Source organism: Fukomys damarensis, unplaced genomic scaffold (genome assembly GCF_012274545.1).
Source record: "Fukomys damarensis isolate Sample0158 unplaced genomic scaffold, DMR_v1.0_HiC HiC_scaffold_9, whole genome shotgun sequence".
Classification (NCBI taxonomy): Eukaryota; Metazoa; Chordata; class Mammalia; order Rodentia; family Bathyergidae; genus Fukomys; species Fukomys damarensis.
Genome location: NW_022900921.1, coordinates 14553013 through 14572607, shown reverse-complemented (window position 1 = coordinate 14572607; position 19595 = coordinate 14553013). Strand labels below are relative to the sequence as shown.

The following is a 19595-nucleotide window of genomic DNA, read 5'->3' as shown; positions in this document are numbered from 1 at the left end:
TTTTTTTTTTTTTTTTTTTTCGTGCGACAACCAGGGTTTTTCATACTATTCACATTATGGAAGATATCATGGGAATTTCTGCCCCTGAATAAACCTCCCTTTAGATTGTAAACTTCTTGCTTTTGATTCATTAGCTTAAGGTCTGAACTGTAGCAAGTGCCCGCCTGGCGTTTCCAAAACAAACCTCCATAATTGTGTCTTTTACCAATACATACGTGAGTGTTATTTCTGAATGAATGGCTGGCCATCAACAGCCTTGTTGCATGCCTTGGCTCTGCAAGAAGGATAGCACGGAGATGACGAAATAGCATCGTCATTAAGGGCACAGCCTCTAGATCTAAGCGTGTGGGTCTCCCTCCTCACCCCTTTCCCTAGTAACCTTCAGATCTGGCACGAGTCCCTTGTCTCGTGTTTCTTTGCTTTCAGGTTTCCACAGTGGTGCTAATGGCAGACTGGAGGGTGTTCTAGTGTTAAGTAAGGGAGGCGAGTTACACTGAACAGGGTCTGCTACAAGAAGACTCAGTAAATATTCTCTATTGCAGATACGATTATGCGGTTGAAAGCTCCAGAATATAACGTTCATGAAGGGAGGGGTCCATGTGCAGCCAACTGCTCCCTTCTGCTCCTAGGCTATACCAGCAGCTCCCAGGAGGTTTCAAATAAAAATTTAATTGACTGAATAAGGCCAGAAGTTTATTGTAGTGAAATTCCGTGTTTCCATCAGTCTGAAAAGTATAATGGTGAGGGCACACCTGCACGCACTCAGAAATAGCCTTTCTATGAAATATAAACTTCAGAATAATACACAAGGAGGTGTTTTTTCCATTAGAAAAGATTATTTCCATTTAAAGTGCTCTCCATTCGACTGCCTGAACTTAAATATTTAAGCTACTTAAAATAGTTATAAAAATGTATTTGTAATTGTTCAGAAGTGCGGGTAAAGGGAGGTATCCCTCTACTGATGTGTGACCCTTGACGAGCCCTCCCTACCTGAGGAAACTCTGCTTTTGTATATGTAAGAGATTCGTTCTGATGATATTTGCTAAGATTGTCGAAAACATACTGCTCTATGCCATGCTCTGTAAATGTCTATTTTAAGGTTTCTGTGTATGAGCTTTTAATCTGGCCTGATACATGCTTGTTTCATGGCTGCTTTACAGTCCCACAATGTGAAATCAAATGTCCATTAATTCCACCCATTCACATGCACTCGTGCAGCTGGACTGTTATTTAATGATAGTGTTTTGTTTTACCATGGTAGAGTAGCAGTGGCAGTTCCAGGAACATTTCTACTATGCTAAATTCAGATTTAAATGTGCCGTGGGTTTTTTTTTTTTTTTCCATCCCCTGTGCAGTGTTGCAGACCTTCGCATGAAGATCCTGAGTGACACTTACCAAAGACAGTTCTCGCTGGTACAGACTCTCTGTTGAGCCAGAAGGAAACTTGTGAGAGAATAACCGTCATTATGCAAGGCAGATATGTTTGAATCACAAAATAGCCAATCTTCCTCTTCAAGTGGAAGTGAGTAGTCATAACAACGTACTCTCCTGGAGGGCAAAGCAGATAGTAAGTTTGAGCAATTGGACCTTGAAAAGATATTTCTGAGGTTTTCCATTAGCAGCAAAGTCCTGGAGGTTAGACACATCCTTCTTTCTTCATGTGACATCCAGTCCCTAGAGGGAAAAGCTTTTACCCAAGAAAGATAAGAAACATTTCTAACACATACCACAATGGCTCTAAGGCTAAGAAAGAGGTACTAGTGTCCTTATGGATATTCTTACCACTGAATGCTGCTACATCATATATTTAAGTGACAAATCTGAGCATATATGCACATTTTCAGAATGATCAGGAAGGCGGTGAGCTGGATTCTATGACCTACATGGGTATTCTACAGACTCACTAGATCTCCCTCCAGCCTGACCAGTGCAAAACAGATTCAGGATGTTTACTGAAGTCTTTGGTATGCAAGTCAGGGCAGCTGGATTCTAGTTCCAACACTTCTTTGAACTTCAGATGAGAAATTTAGCTTGATCTGATTTACGAAATGAGGAATGGCCTAGAAGCCATTATTTCTCATCATTTGTTTCCCAAAACCACCTGGTAAATTTTTGAAGGGTGCAATTTTTAAAATCCTATGCAGAATACAAATTATTGTTTGAATTGCCAAGGAAATCTATATTTATATTCAGTTTTTTTCCATTTTTTCATTTAAATTTTCTTTCTTTCTTTCTTTTCTTTTCTTTTTTTTTTTTTCTTCTTGCCTGCAATTCTGGGGATTGAACTTCCTGCTTCACATAAGGGAGAAAAGTATTCTACCACTATCTCAGAGCTACATACCCCGTCCCTATACATGCGTTTAACAGTCTTTCTCTACTTGAAATCCTGGCTTCATTTAGAGATCTGATCTGCAGCAGTAGATACACAACCCAAATGGCAAAGGAAGAGTTTTATGTTTCTTCATGCAGTATTTTTTCATTTTTAAATCTTAGCCTGGTTTACTCAGGAGATGTTCTTAGTTCTCTGTGAGTGAGTAGGGAAAAGTTGGCATGTTGTCCACAAGGAAGGGTTACCCTATTTAGAAGTCTATCTACCTTTTCCTTCTTTCCCTCTCCGAAGATCACCGATCTTCACTTATGCTTTTTTTCTCAAGCCAGAGACATCTGACTTCAGTTCATGTTGCTAGAACAGCAACTCAGACCCTCTTAATCTCAGTAACCAAGCCCTGTATCTCAATCTGGCTGCTTATCTTCACGCTATTAAATGAATAGTGACTGTTCCTACTACTCCTACATTTTTTTCTTTTGCAGTGGTATGTGTGAACCCAGGGCCTCTCCTCACTGAGTTTTACCCCTATTTCATTTTATTTATTTATTTCTGTATTTAAAGAGAAACTCTTGTTAAATTGCCCAGGCTACACACAAATTTTTGGTTCTCCTACCTTATTCTCCCTTGGTGCTGGGATTTTAGAGATGTGTAGCAGCACTCAGAGACCCTAACTTCCTTTTTCTTTTATTTATTTATTCTTAATAGTGTTAGGGAATGAACTGAGGGCCTTCCCAAGGAAATACTTATTGAAAGTAGTATGTACATATATATGTATGTATGTATGTATGTATGTATTATTTTGAGACAGCATTTTGTAAAGTGAGATGTGGTGTTGTCCACAGCTTTCGTCCTGACTCCCACAGGAAGCTCTCCCTCTCACCCCTGCTCCTATGGCGATCTTTAAGCACGTGTACAGACAGAGACCAAATCCACATCATATGCAACCTGGTCCTCAAAACAGAGACTTATGTTCTAGACCTAAGCTAGAATTTGCTGCATTTCCACATTTAGACCAGACTGTTATCTATCTAATCGACATTTATTTTTCATAGGTAGTATCAGCTATGTTTACAATTCACATAACTAACTTTTCCTAAGAAGAATGAACAGCATGGAGTCAAGAGTGGCAACACATACTTGTATCATTGGTTCTCCGGAAAGCTGAGGCACAAGGATTGCAAATTTAGCCTGGGCATTTGAGTGACTTGCTGAGATTCTATCTCAAAAGTAAAACATTAAAAAAAAAAAAGAGAGAGAGAGTTGAAGAGTTAATGTTTGTCTATTTACTCGGAATAAAAAAACCTGGATTTAATCCTTAGACACTAGACAGTGATTTAGACAGAGAAAGAAGGAAACAAAAAAAAGCATAGTTGATCACCAAGTTTCAGTTACATGTACACCCTACACGGACTACACGAAACTGCCTCCTTCCCCTCTCCTTTTCTTGCCCTCTTCTGGCTTCTTCCTCTTTTCCCTCTTTTCTCTTCTCTTCCTCTCCTTTTCCTTCTGCTTCTCCTTCTTCGTCTCCTCCTTCTCCTTCTTCTTTTCCCTCTTCTTCTCCTCCCTCCCCCCTTCCTTCTTCTTGCTGCTGCCCAAGATAATCTCAAACTTGTTTTGTGGTCCATGCTGGATTCGAATTTACAGTTGTCCTGCCTCAGCCTCACTCTGAGTTTCGGGATGTCATGCATGTGCTCCTGCACCTGGCAACCTTCTGTTTCTTCTTAACTCTTGGTCACTGCCCTTCTTTCTTTAGAGATTTATTACAATGATCTTTTAAGCATGTCCAGTTATATCTCACCCCTAATTTTGCCCTAAATTTCAATGTAGAATGAACTTGTTACATATATGAAAATGCCACTCATTCTCTTACTTAAAAATGTTAATGGATTCCCATTGTGATGGTTTATCCTGATCATCAAGAAAACTGGGCAAAGAGAGGCCTATAAAACTGCTTGAACACATTTCTGCGAAGGTCCCACTACAGAAGATCTCCTGGGGGTCAATTCATTGAGGGAGGTGAACATCCCCAACTATGAGTGGCACCATCCACAGCGCCCAGATGGGACACAGAGGCTTCCTTGTCTAAGGACCCATGATTGATTCTTCTCAAGGTCTGTTTTTCCTGTGCCACCTTCACACACATCTGTCTGTGATATCAAAACTCTATTTAATATCGATGGCTGGATATTTGGTTCATGTATAGGTTGGGCCCTACTCAGATACTAATTCCTCAGTGGAAGAGAAAAAAACATACCCCAAGGAGAAAGTGTATTAACCTTGGAAATACATGGTCTTTACTTTAAAATTCAGATCTACTTTCTTGTTCTGTAGCTTTAGGCAACTTATGTAACCTATCTTATTTTTAGTTTTCTCTTCTATAAAGTAGTACAAAATGTAACATGGCAGAATGAAGACTAATGGCTCCCAGGAAGATGGTACTATATGTCCGTGTTAAAATGTGTTTTCTAGTTGTTTGTATTTTCTTCACTCTGCTCCCCAATGAAGACAGGTGAGAATATAGCAAGAAGAAATACGTGCACTCTTTACAGAAGGAAATCATCTGTGCTTTATGAATACTACTAATGATAATACCAGCCACTCACCGAGCACTTACTAAGTGTATTAAGCTCTATAGCTCTTGTTTATATTTATACTATCTCATCGTTTACATTTTAATTATTTATGGGCTTTACATTGGTCTCACTAACTGTGAAGAGAAATAGGCATTTGGACCTAGCATAGCCTTACACAGCTCCAATATTAAACACCCGCGTGGTGAAAAATGGAAGCTCTATTAACACAATAAAAACACAAAACATGAGCACTTCTGTTTTGAAGAATAAACAAAATATTACATAATGAACCTATTAATTTCTTTATAGGCTTTTGATGATGTCTCCTAGGTCATTTACAAAAGGTTGAAGCAATCCAAATTTGAAGAGAAATTCAGGAAAGCCCGTTATTCCAAAACTCTCCTAAAATACACCCGTGTGGACAGAGCCATGTAACATTTCCACCACCCCAGGGATACACATTGTTATTCCTAACCATGCATTCAGTTGTGGCCTGAAAAATGTCATCAGCTCGAAGAAAAAAATATCTAGCTTTTATATAATGTCAGGAAGATGAGTGTCTACATATATTCCATTATCTTTTGTTGTTTGCAGTGTGACATTTTTGCAAAGATTCTGAAAAGAATATGATTTTTAGACATCTGAAGAGCTATTATTTGATGTTATATTTATTTTATGAGCAGTTTCGGTCCCTAACCTATTTGTGAAAGAATAGGAGAACCTCCAGTGATTGCAAGCCATCTTTCTAAATTAAATGAAATAGAAGAAGATTGGCACAAAAGAGACATAAGAGACAGAAAGGTCAACAACATCAGAATCAAGCTGTAATAATTTAAAAGTAAAAGAAAAACGCAACCAAAAAAAGCCCTGCTTTCTTACATTGGATGGAAACCGGGTCTAGACACCAAGTATTTAAGCACTAAGCATCTCAAATTCTGTTCCTCTAATTCAAGAGTCTGGAAGAATTATAATTCAAATATCCATCTATTTATGTTGCCCCAAGGGAAGCTTGTAAATTAGATTGACAATATTTCTGGTGCTAAAATATAAAATTAAGAATGGAGGAAAAGAAACAGGAGTGTACTTTTGGAAAACATTAAATGTTTGTTGGGTGGTGGTTCTAATCTTGGCTTTCTCAAGGACTAATTGCTGGAAGGTAAATAACTTGCTTACTTCATTTTAATTCCGGTTACTGATTTGTCCATTTATTATGAGAGTATTCAATTATCCTGGGATGCTTTGAAGGTAAAATTAAATAATTAGTGTGAAAAGATTTTTCAAAAATCAGAATATCATGCAGATATGTGGTATAGAGATAGAACAGAGTAATATGTCTTTTCTTTCAAGTTCAAGAAAATAACCCTTCATTCAATGCAATTTTATTAAACACTGATTTTATGTGACATTGTGATGTCCCTTCCCTCTTTTTGTTTGTTTGTTTGTTTTTTCAATACTGGGGATTTAACCCAGGGCTTCCCATTGAGCTGCATCCCCAGCCCTTTTTTATTTTTTACTTTGAGACAGGGTCTTGCTAAACTGCCAAATTGCTCAGGACAGGCTTGAGCATAGGATCTTCCTGCATCAATTCTCTGGAGTGCTGAAATTACAAACACATGCTGCTATACCCCACTTCTTCCAAATCTTTTCTTGTTTTGTTTATTTTCAATTTTTTATTCATTAAGTCTTTTGGCCCCAGCCCTTTTTTATTTTTTACTTTGAGACAGGGTCTTGCTAAACTGCCAAATTGCTCAGGACAGGCTTGAGCATAGGATCTTCCTGCATCAATTCTCTGGAGTGCTGAAATTACAAACACATGCTGCTATACCCCACTTCTTCCAAATCTTTTCTTGTTTTGTTTATTTTCAATTTTTTATTCATTAAGTCTTTTGGGGCACCCCTTCAGCCCTCTCCTTCCTTAAACCCCTTAACCCTTCCTATTTACCAAGACTTTGTTTCCATTTTTTGTTTTTCTCATATTTATTCCTTTGCCCTACCCCTCCCATCTCCTGTTCCCCTTTGGAACGTTTCTTCCTATTTCATATCATCTGTTATACATTTTGATCCTTATTTATTAACACTTTCAGTTTCTCACAGCAGAGAAAGTATTTGGTATTTACACAGCTGTCCTAGTTATTTCATTTAAGAATATAGCCTTCATTAAGAGTATGCATCCAGTTAGTTACAAATGTGTCTACTTTCTCATGCTTTATGGCTGAGTAGTACTCCATTTTATTAAAAAAACACATCTTCCTTATCCAGTCCCCAGTGGTTGGGTAATTGGACTGTTTTCAAGTTTTAGCTATTACAAACTGTGCCGCTATGAACAGGGGTGCATATATATTACTGTGGTATGATTCTTTTTAATTCTTTTGGGGAGATACCCAGGAGGGGAATAGCTGGGTCCAATGGGACCTCTAATCCTAGTTGTTTGAGGTATCTCCATACTGATTTCCCCAGTGGTTGCACCAGCCTGCACTCCCCTTGATAGTGGAGCAGGGTTCTTTTTTCCCCATAACCCCACCAGCATTTGTTAGAATGGCTGCTTCTTCCAAATCTTAAAGATTTCAATGTTTTCTATAGCATAACCATTTAAAAATAACTGGTATATTAAAATGGTGGTGATATTTCACTAACTGCTTTGTAAAATACTGAAGGAGACAAGATTATACATCTGCACATCTACATTGTTTGGCCTTTCTGAACTTGTTCCTTCATTTGAAATATGGGAAATTTGGTGAGACAACCACAAAGGTCTTTTTCCCGCAGTTCTCCTCTTCTGTGTTTATAACTGCTTCTCAAGAGACCCAGTACTAGGGTTTATAAATGGGAGCCCTAAATCTCCTTTGATAAATGTTGAACGTGACTGTTGCTCCATGATCAAAGAAGACAATTCCCTCCTTATTTGGCCTTGCAGAGTCATCCTGAACTCTGCTCACTCAGAGACGCCTTTGCGTTCTAGATCATAGAATTCCACAGTTTCTCTTAGTCATCTGTTCCAGGTGTTAACGATAGTTGTTTTAAGAAACATCTTAGTTCCCAAATTAATGTCAATTTTCTGTGATCCCTTTGGCTTTGGCAAATATGAGAATTTCTGGTCATCATCGTGTGTTTTAAGAACATGGTGTGTTATTACATTCTCATTATTTTCTTGACACTGATATCATTCCTATGCCTAACGACCAGTTTAAGTATTTTACTTTTCTGCGTAAGCCATGTCTCATTCCCTTTAATCACTGTTTTAATTTTTCCGTGCACTTTGCTCAAAGAGTTGCTTAGCAAACATCATGTGATGAGATGGAGGAAACAAGCTCTAAATCCAAAGCGCCTTCCTCTATACTTGGAGCTGCTTTGTGCCATCGTGTGGTTCTTGCATTTGCTCAGTCATCATCACTACCAGTAACGCTTGATATGTACTGCACAGCTGTAATACACCAGATACACTTCTAAGCAGTAACATACACTTTCTCACATCAGTATCACAGTAACTCATGAAACAGATACGTGAATCAAATGAACAGACACGTTTAAAGAGATGCCACAGGTAACACAATTAATAAGTGGTAGAGCCAGCATTTCCAGACTGTACATTCTTCATGATTTTGTTTTCCCATCTCACATGTCTGTGTTGACTATTATTGGTCTGCTATATGGTTGAGAGTTGTATGGTCCACAGCCAGGCTACTCATGTTCAGTTTTCTGCCTCTTCCCAGATGTGTAACCTTAGAAAACCCCTTAAGCTTCTCTGGACATGGGAATGATGGTGACATAAAAGTTTTTTGTGAGGATCGAAGATTAAAATAGTCCCAGTAATATAAGACAGTTATCTCATGCATCTGTGAGGTTTTTTAGGGCAAGGGCTGTTTGTCTTTCTTTGCTCTTATCTAGACCCGTCACAGTGTTGAACATGGTAAGTGAACAAAGACTGAGGAATAAGTGGGAAAGTGAATGAATAACCCGGACTTAGATAGTATTTGAGATCAATGAGCGTTTATCCTTTCCATCACCTGTAATAGTTTTGCTCTTCTGGGTGAAAAATTACACTTCACACTAAGGGCTATAACTCATTTTCTTTCTCTAAACATGATGGTAGACTCCATGAAATCCTCTAAAAGGATTTCCACTGAATTAAAAATTCCAAATATTGTGTTGAGATGCCACTGTTTTCCTTGAGAGTACTGAAATGACCTGGGTATTTTTGACCACACACAGGTCACTAGGATTGCGTGTTTGTATGTTCAGATGTGTGTTGGTGGCCAGCAAATAGCTCATCTACTTGTAACTTCATTAAGAGGTTACTGGAATTGACAGTCTCCCCAGTGAGATTTCACCATTCCCGTGGTGTGTGCATCTCCAGCCATCATTCTCTTGTCTTGTTGGCAGAAACAAGAAAGTAATTGCCTTCAGTGTCATGTATCTTTCAGGATCCAGGAAGAGATGTGAAATACAGATTTAAAGACCTTCCTCAAGGTCTTACAGTGACATGGTCAAGGTTATTGGGCCAGAACTCTTTAGCCTTCTTCCTCTAAGCCACCTTCTAGACTTGTATACACTGCTGCATATGTAGTACTGCTGTTGGCTTGTTTTCTGTATTCCCTGAATCTTTTGTGCTAGCAAGAATAGATGGATTGTTCCTTGAGCAAACAGCATGAATCTGTTATTCTGAATGTCCTGGGCCTTGAACAGTGATTATTTGTCCTCTAACAGATGTAGACTAAAAAAAAAAAAAAATACAAACAAAAGAAAATCCACCTCCCGAAGCAATCCTTTCTCAGTTATGCTAATTTATATTCATGTATTTATTTCATTAATTCACAATATTTATGCAGTGCCTCCTATGTCCCATCTACTATAGAAAATAATAGAAATTCAGAAGACAGACATGGTCCCTACCCTCACAGAAATGTTAATGACAGTACTTACAAAGCATTTGGATAATTACAGTTTATATATGCATCTGCTCTTACTTTGAATTCTATGAGAGCAAGGTCTGTACCTTGTCTATCACTGAATCTCTAGTGCCTGTCATAATATCCACCTTGTAATAGCATTCCATTTTTAAGAAGTAAGCACCGCTTATTTTAGTATCTTTTTCAATAAAGCATGTTATGAGAAAGAAAAATCTTCAGCATTTTTCAAGTTTAGGATGTTTTCAGGACTAACCACATCCACTCTGGGGACCTATTTATAGAATTTTGCAATATTTAGGATAGTTCATTCTTAATGTAAAACTATAGCATTCCCATTCTTTAGATAAGACCAATGCTTCCATTTGAATAAATGACTTTCCCAAGGTCACAAGATCGCTAAATGAGAGAGCTAGCACTGAATGTACAGTTTTCTCACCACAAAGCTCATGACCTTTCCACTATGCAGCTTGCATTTCTAGGGAAAAAGATAAGGATCAGTTTTCTCCATTGATTAAAACAAGGTGCATGAGTATTTACTCTTCTAAGGTAGTTAAGGATATCTTTAAATAAGGAAAAGACGTCTTGTTAACAACAACTAATCCAATATGATAGTAAGAGTATTGACCTATTACTTGAAGGTCCTAGAATTATGACTGTTCAAATTATGAACTTTGGATTCTAAGGAATAAAAGTTTTTTTCGAGCAAAATAGCATCAGTGTTCATATATAGTGCTAAAGCATCTTTCTTTACAAGTCACAAATCAAAGTGAACTAAACTTAAATTTTATAAGACATCTTTCAAAATAATTGTCGACCTTTAGTATTGTAGTAATTGAACATATTTTAAAGTATTGGGCTTTGTGGGGGGCATGAGTTTTCCTAATTGTACATCCACATTTTCTCGTAATTATTTGGCCTGATTCTGATATTTTAATTAGTACAAAATGGTAAGTTGCATATATAAAACATAATTGTTTGAAACAACTTTGAAATGTCAGGTCCATGTTTTTAACAGCATCTAATGTGATTCTGAGAGTGGCGCTTGTGAACGACTTACAACCCAGAAACGTGTAATATTTTATCTACTTTTAATTCCAAACTGAAGTGACCAGTTATATGGCTTTATCTCTATTGGCATTCAATGTGGGAAATGCTTGGCTAGTGCTTTGTACATTCCGATATGTAAAACAAATTGGCTTTATGGTGTCCCATGTGTAATGGTCACTGCCACAAGTGCACCAAGATTCATTAAGTTAACGTCTATGTAAAGTTTTCTGTGTGCCAAGAAATGTGGCATATAATCTTAATGGGTTTAATTTGATTCTTTCCAGTGTCACTACTGGTGATGGCAATCACTGACAAAGTGGAGAAATGAAAAAATAACCCAGATACTCACCCCCTAGGATTCACATGCCTGCCTTCTGTGCTACAGTGATCACATAGAACTAGATACTTATTTGCATAGAAACAGAAGCCAAAAGGCATTATACGACAGGTCCAACATCACAGCTCAAGGGATCCCCAATTTGGTGCAATTTTCTCTCTCCTCTGCTTGTGTTTCTCGAAGAGTCTTTGAGCACTCACCTTGTCACAAGATATTTTTTGTTATTTTTCCCATATTTGGATTAACACAGGGATGCTTACCTGTGCTGGACTGCACAATCCCAGAGTCTACTGTTTGTCCAAGAAGATCATATTGGTTTAAGCGTGACCCATCTTCCGCTACAACCACTGAGCGTGCTGGCTCTCGAGTCCACTCATAAACAACTTCTGCTCTTGTGTAAGCATCTAAAAAGAGAGTGGGACATTATCTGTGTATTTTGCCTCTTTGATTCTCCAAATTTTTTGATGTGCTGTATCACGTCATATTTCCTCTCATGATTTCAGAGGGCAAAGTAGAAAATGAAATTCCATATTTCTCAGTTTTTGGAATACCAAAGCACGTGTTTTCCTGATTCTTTTAGTCATTTTTTTCACTCTTCCAACAAATGATTATTAGGGATCTGCAAAGGCAAAGTACCATGCCAGGTTTACAGGAGTGAACATAACAAAAAAGATACAGATTGCAGGGGATGTACATTGTAGTGGTAGGGACAAAAGCAGACACACCAATAAATGTATAATTTCAAGTAATCATAACTGCAATAAAGTCATACGTGTATCAGTAGAGAGTTGGAGAATGGAGGGTGTATGGGGTCACTTTACGTGAGGAAAAAAAGAAGAAATGAGCTCAGTAGAGAAGAGCTTGCTCAGCAGATAAACTAGCAAAGTTTTTCTTTCCTTGTGAGTAAAAGAATAATTAATATGAGAATTGGGCAAGGTGGCACACACCTATGATCGCAACACTCAGGAGGCTGAGGAAAGCGGATTGCTGTGGGTTGAGGTCAGCCTGAATAACATAGCGAGACCCTATCTCAAAAAAAAAGAAAGAAAAAAATTAATTTAAGGAAGACCAATGTATGTCCTGTGAGGGGCTTGAGAGATGAAATGAGATTAAAGTTAATACCTTGGGTCCATATTCAAGGTATTATGTCAAGCCAAGGGGATATTATGATAACTTTGAAAAGTAACCTTAGAAATTTGGCTGTGCAACCACTTGCAGGGAAAGTCTGACTTTACTCCCTTTTTACTGATTATTCTTTTTATACATCTTTACCATCATTATCATGATGATGAATGACAGTTTATGGCTCTTCTTCTCAGTCATTTTCACTTGCCACGTTTCTTTTTACCTAACCACCTTCTGTATAAAAAGTTTGATCATAATGTTTAATCTGTATGGGTAAAGGAGGAAGACACAGGGTGAGAGAGAAACAGAAGAAGAAAAAGAAGAAATTCTGTAGCTTCTCTGGCTTCTGGTCCCAGCATGACCACTTTGTATAAGTAGAAATGATGACATATACTCTCCTCTGTTTAGATATAAGATAATGCTCAAAATTAGGGAATATCACATTAGAAAAGTAAGTTGCTTCCAGAGTGTGTAATGGGAGGATGTGTTCACAAAAGGTGGCCACACTATACGAGCCAGCTTCACTGCTCACTGGCCAACTTCTCCATTAGACTCAGAGGGCACAGTGCCACGACCCACGTAATTTTCGAAGGCTATGAAAATGTTTAATCTTTTTTTTTAATCAGGAGCTAAAACAAAAATAAACTAACCTGAATTATGCTCATCTTCATGCCGACCTACTCATAAAATATAGTTCTAAAGGAATGGTTCCTGAAGGCAGAAATATCTATGCCCTACAAAGCTGTCATGTGGTCTTGTCTGATCCAGTGTTCACCTGTAGGTGACCAGGCTTGGTCCTTGCGTTTGCAAGGCAGGAAGTGGAACCACTGAGTAAATCCCCAGGCAAGCCTCACACTCTGAATGAAGCTTGTTGAAGGGATCACTTTTCTCTGCCTTGACTCAGGCAGAAAACGTGCAAGCAATGTTCTCTGGTTTTACGTGGGGAACCTGTCTATTTGAGCCTTATTTCTGGGTCCATTTACAATCACAGATCTCTTTCAACAGTTTTTTCTAGGGGTATTAGATAAGTTAACTAAATAGTTTATGAGACAGATAAAAGTGTCAAATGGATAATTTGGAATTTGGCCTTTTAGACCTTTCCGCTTTTCCTTTTTAACTATACTTGGCCTTACTGACTTGAAAAATTAAGAGTTTCAGTACTTCAGATAGTAGGAAGATTGAATCTGCTAGAAGGGTATAAAATGTGGTTTTAGAAAATCTCTTAGAAGATAGCATAGCACAATAGTTTGCACCTGATAACTAATAGTACTTCACTTTTATGAGTCTTTGTGTTTCCATTGGTAATTTCTAAGGTTATGTATTGCTCAGAATGCATTTACGTTTCTGCTCATTCTTCTACTCTTCACTTCCATGGCTCTGTGATAAGCAATTAAGAAACAATTTGTTAAGCTCTTCTTGTATCTAGCATTTGCCTAGATCTTAGTGTTAGAATCTATACCTTGAATATCTTCTTTTAGAAGATTGTGAATTTTCCTCAAAAAGCAATTGAAAGATGACAACTGTATCACCTAGGTGGTCTTTGGGTTAATTGTTCTTATGCAGAGGTCTTTATCCCTAACCAGCAGAAAGTAAGTTAGCCCTGACAGTTAGAACCTAATGGAGAGTGGTAAGAAGAACATCTGCTTTGCTGTGTTCTTGGCTTATCCTTGTATGGATGAGGTTGTTTCGGAAGCTCCATAAATATTTATTGCAGAGTGTCCCACTATGTTTTGGGAAACCACTCTTGCTTACCTTCTTTCCATATGTTGTAGCAAGATATTCAGCCTAAATATGGGTTAACTTTCTTCACCTTTGACATATGTGGGTTAAACCAGGTTAGAGAGAAGACCAGAGGATGGATGCACTGTTCATAGTGACGTATGGTAACCTGTCCCTTTGTCTCTCACTGAGCAGGACTTGCTGAGCACGTGTCTATGTCCAGATTCTTTTGTTTAATTCCCCCCACTGATCTTAATGTAAAACATAAACGCTGGGCAAGTATGCAAAACCCGATTACTGTAATCTTAAAAAATGAAGAAATATTTACCACATATATACTTTGTCTTATTTTTGACCCCGGGAAAAGCCAAGTGAAATTTATTGTGGTCTCATGAAGACTACAGTCTTCAGATAGTAACAAGTACCCACCAATAAGAAAAACTTTTTTTTTTTTCTTGTACCTGGGATTGAACTCAGGTCCTTGTGCTTGCAAGGCAGGCAGCGGAACCACTGGGAATAGTACCCACCAATAAGAAAAACTTTTTTTTTTCTTGTACCTGGGATTGAACTCAGGTCCTTGTGCTTGCAAGGCAGGCAGCGGAACCACTGGGTTAAATCCCCAGCTGTAAAACCATTTATTAATGGCACAATAAATGGCATAAAAAGGTGCAGTGGGCTGAAGGAAGGCTGATGCAGAGTTGAGGGTGTAGCTCTGTGGTTGATCGCTTGCCTGTCCTGTGCAAGGTCCGGGTTCAATCTCAGCACAGCACTCAAAGAAGGAAGAGTAACAGGGAGAAGGGAAAGAAGGGAGAGGATTGAGAGGATTGTAGGGGCTGTGCAAATGCCTGCAAATTCGGCAGCGAATGCCCTAGGAGTTGTCATGTGTGCAGAGATGTGGAGAGAGAAGGACCCAGGCACACTGAACACCAACAGAAGAGCGGTCCTGGTACAGAAAACAGCACATGCAGAGGCACTGAGTGGAAAATGGCTCGCATACGCTTCTCGAATTCCAATTTTCCTGTGCCACATTATTAGCTTTCCACTCACAATCCATTTGTTCCTTCCCAAAATACCTCTAATATTCTTCAGTTTGCAAAGATGAAAATATTTTCTTCCCAAAGTACTTTGCTAATAGCATTGGCATTGTGATGTACATTTGACTCGTGAAACATGAATAGATTACTGATAGGGTTTTAGAAAAAGCTTTTGACTTTTAGATTTAAGTGTAACTTCTCTGTCTTTTTTCCCCCTACCAATTATTGCCCCTCCACTTGAAAGCAGACGCAATGGTTGGAGTTTCAGCAGCCATCTGTGATGGGAAGAAGCATCTAAAATTTACAGCTAGTCTTAGAATTTATCTTAAAATTTCAGTATTGTTAAGGATATCTTCAAACAGCAACTCTGTTAAGGTGCCAGACTGTCCAGCCCTCAACAACAATCACCTCTTCCTCCATCTTATATGAAAATAAAAACCCTTCTCCACATCAACTGCCCTTACTAATGAAATAAGTACCAAATAATATAAAAAATATATCATCCCTTGTCTAGATTACGGGATTTTTGAAGGTAAATAAAAGCACTATTAATAATTTTTCCAGGATATTATAAATAAATAAATTTATAAATTATAAATCAGTGCTGTTTCAGGCTAAATATGACACGTGATCTTCCTATGAGGCTACAATACAAATGAGATGAGCTTGTAAGTCTATAGACATTTAACGTATTACCTCACCTGTAAATAACACATATTGTGTCCTATTGTTGGTAATGATGGAGCTGCTTTTCAAGAGAAAATGTAATAGTCTATAAAGTAAAATATAAGTTAAAATAAGAAAGGGTAGGGAGAAGGAAGTTATTACCAAAGGCCTGTTTAGATGACAGTTTTTGGTGTAGTTTACCCTTGCGTTTCAATACAGAATGAAATTTGAAAATAGAGAACATTGTCCCTCCATGACTCGTGCTGCTAGGAAAACGAGGCCCTCTGCTGTTTTCTTTGCTTGCTGTCTTCCTACACTACCACTGTTTTTCTTCTATGAATCATATCGTCACCAAAATAGTTGTTCAGACGGGTTGTCTAGTGAGAACAGAAAGCCGGCTAGGTAGCCCAGGAGTTGAGTCAGTCCTTGTACGTAATTCCCCTGCAGGATGCTCGGAATACATTTTTCCCACTTGCTTCAAGCATGCATGTTGGGCAGATGCAGAAAGAGGGAGGAGGCCAGAGAACCTGGCTCTGAGGCCTGCTGTTCTGCCTTCCCCAAGGGGCACCTGAATAGTCTCAAAAAGGTGAAACCCCAGAATTTACTATAAAGGAAATTTGTCTAGGATATCATGAAAAGCATAAATATGTTCCCGAACTCTACAGGACAGCCCAGGTCATCTAGAAATCTTTTACAAGTCCAAAGAGGTTAAATTCTTTTCTAGAAACCTCCATAAGATGAAGGTTTTATTAAGAAGGAACATCTAGTTCTTATCCATTGCCATCTACCAATGTTTCCGTCTGGCAGACAGGTTAAATTATGCTTAAGATCAAACAATTATCTGTAACAATTTAAGATAAACACAATAATATTCATTTATTTGCAGGGAAAGATTTTTCTTTCTTATGAAAAAATAAGATAAAAGCTCATAACAAAAAGAGAATAATGTTATCTATGTAGTACAAGTATTCATAGTACTCCCCTTTTTCTATGGATACAGCTTCAACAAAGATAGAATTCTTCCACTAACTGGCTTAATGCATGCTTTCTGTTCTAGTAGATAAATAATAACCCTTTTCCTGAAATAATATTAAACAGGTAAGTCAAGGATTACTGCTTATAGGAAGCCTTTGCAATATATGGCTGCTTGAATTTTCTTGATGTCTTTGTGTCTGACAGACTTCACTAATTGGAAGTCTCTTGCTCAAAATCTTAGATCTCTCCTAAGAATAGGAAAAATAGATTTACTCACAGCTTCCAAATTTTAGCGGGCAGGCGTGGGCATCCATAGGGAAGTCCTCCAAGTGCATTGGGCATTCGGCTCTCACCGTTAGTCTTATTCATTAAGGGAAATATAAAATACAAACAAAAGGTGTAAATTAGGCACCTGCTGATCATCAGAGTGGGATGTTATTAAATATAGCAAATACATGAACAAGGCACGGGGGGACGTAACCTGGAGAGATACACTGAGTTGTTAATGACCAAATGATCCCAAAATAATTATTCACAGCAATGACTGAATTCTATCCATTTTGTGCTTGTTTGCGTTGAGAAAGTAGGCAACATTTTGTGTCCAGTAAGCAAGCATTGCTAACATTTTCCAAAACAAACACCATCATAATCTACCTTACCACAGAAAACTTTTTATAATCAAGTTAGATTTAAGCAAATAAGTCCCTGATGAGGGATATCCTGATTGCCCTGCTTTGATCATTACACAATGTATACAAGCACTGAAACGCACATCAAATATCCTAACTATGCAAAATTATCATGTGTCAAGGAAAAGTACAAGGGATCAGGATGTGGTATGTATATGTACCAATTCGCCCATGACAAATGTATTTGTTATGAAGCAGAAATCTATACTTATAGAAGAAGGAAAAAAATGCATGCATAAGTGCAAATTTGTCTTTGGTAGAGAAGACAATATAGTAAGACAGAAAAAAAGATTAATTATGTTTTGCTAAATGCAACTCTGTGTCCTCTAAACTAGCACCAAAGGAATAAGACAAAGAAGGAACAGTGAAGGAGGAGACTCCTAAAGCTCCATGAGACTGAGATTACTGTATTCTCCTTGAGAATGTGTATATGATGTTATTGTTTTCCAACCATTTATTTCTGTGTACCAACCGATGGCCTCATTAAGCCAGGACTCTGCTGCTCCTTGCTAGTGCCTAGGATTTTCTAGGAATTTGAGTTCTTTTCATGTTTTTTTAAAGGAACTGTTAAGAAAGTAATTCACTGAAATTTCTTTGCTCTCAGTTTGTAGAATTGTGAAGGAGTTTATATGCATTTCTTCTAAGGGATTTCTAGCAAGGTTTTTATATTAAGTAGGTTTTCATTAAGTAGCTTAAAAACATGGCACAGGGGCTTTAGAGCCAGTAAAATCAAGTGATTATAATATGGAATAAAGGAAATGTAAAACCTATGGGTTAATGATTAAATTAATTGCATTCTTAAGTCCGTTAAAATAATAACATGTCAACAAAAATGGTGAGAAATTTCAAAAATAGAAGGTAAAGGTTAGTTATTGATGAAGAATTTTACATCTATCAAAACACTTAATTGGTAAACTATTCAGGATAAGCAAATCACTCTCAGAAAATCACCACTTGGGAGGAATGGATAGTGGGTTTGGGCTCAAAGGAAAACATAAGATTTTTTTCTCTTTTTTTAAAATACTGCTGTGCTTACCTCATGGTGTAGAGCAAGGTGCCGTCCTCCGTGATCCGCAGCAACTTATTGGGCATTGTCATGTTATGAGCCACAGACTTCTTGCCATTGTGAAAAAAGGTGTCTGGAGTCCAGATCTTACTCGCCATTAGATTGTTTAGCCGGAGAACTGTCATGGGTCCTTTAAATTTTAATCTTTCATCTTTCCAACTTTGACGGAAAAATACATCTATTGTATACTCCTAGGCAATTGCGGAAAATGGCAAAGAGTTCATTGTGATTGATTTTGTGATTCAGATACCTCACAGACAATGCATAATTTTTCCAACTTTGGAAGCAAAATGCCAGCAAGGTGTTCACCCAGAAGTATATTAATGTCAGGTGAATCACTGATTTGTGTCATTAAAAAAAACAACTATAATGCCAACATATTTTGGGGTAGAAATGTGTTCTATCTTTAAATATGTGAAAGGAAGATAAGAACACCACACTCTCTCCTGTGTGGCAACATCAAAAGAAACAGACTCTATTATAATTAAAATAACAAATTCACACCTGAGGCTATTGCGTATAGGAATATATTTAAGTCAGATAACTCCAGCCATAAAGGTAAAGCACAGTTTTTGAGACTCTCCCAGTGTCTGTGAAACCCTCCCAGCACAACCAAGTCAAACATAGGTCTATATAGGTGTGAAAGTTCTTTTTTTTTTACTAAGTAAGCATTTTTTTTCAAGATATGTAGAGTTCCAGTTCTACAAAATGAGGACTATGAAAATGAATGATCCATATTCACCAGTAACTTGAATTCATCTCCATCCCCAAAAATGGAAAAAAACACAGAGTATATGGGTGTGTATGAGCGTGCCTGCGATTGTATGTGTGTATAAGTCACGTGAGAAATGTGTGAAGCTCATCGTTACTCACAGCCAAGGAATCTCTTTATTTGATTCAACACAGCATTCCTTATGGTAATACCCAGAGACAAACATCTGCTAATCTGAAAACAAGCAATATGACTTACCAGCTCCTAAAATTGAAAGGGGTAATATTTGTCTTCATTGCAGTGCTTGCTACATTGGCACTCAATTTGGAATTCAATGGTTTGAAATAAAGATTACCACATCCTCCATTAATCCTGGCATGCTTGAAACTAGAAAGAGGACTAACTGGAAAACACCA

General features: G+C 37.8%; 1 protein-coding gene across 2 annotated transcripts in view; it reads right to left on the bottom strand.

Moving 5' to 3' along the window:
- The window catches only part of Gabra1 (gamma-aminobutyric acid type A receptor subunit alpha1), a 49205-nt gene that overhangs the window by 7048 nt on the left and 22562 nt on the right, over positions 1 to 19595 (bottom strand). For both annotated transcript variants that reach the window (XM_010622244.3, XM_010622242.3), the window contains 4 exons: positions 18438 to 18658; positions 16990 to 17072; positions 11454 to 11597; positions 1396 to 1548 (listed from right to left, as the gene is read on the bottom strand). In XM_010622244.3, the coding sequence (XP_010620546.1) occupies positions 1396 to 1548; positions 11454 to 11597; positions 16990 to 17072; positions 18438 to 18658 (601 nt within the window). The remainder of the gene's footprint in view (positions 1 to 1395; positions 1549 to 11453; positions 11598 to 16989; positions 17073 to 18437; positions 18659 to 19595) is intronic.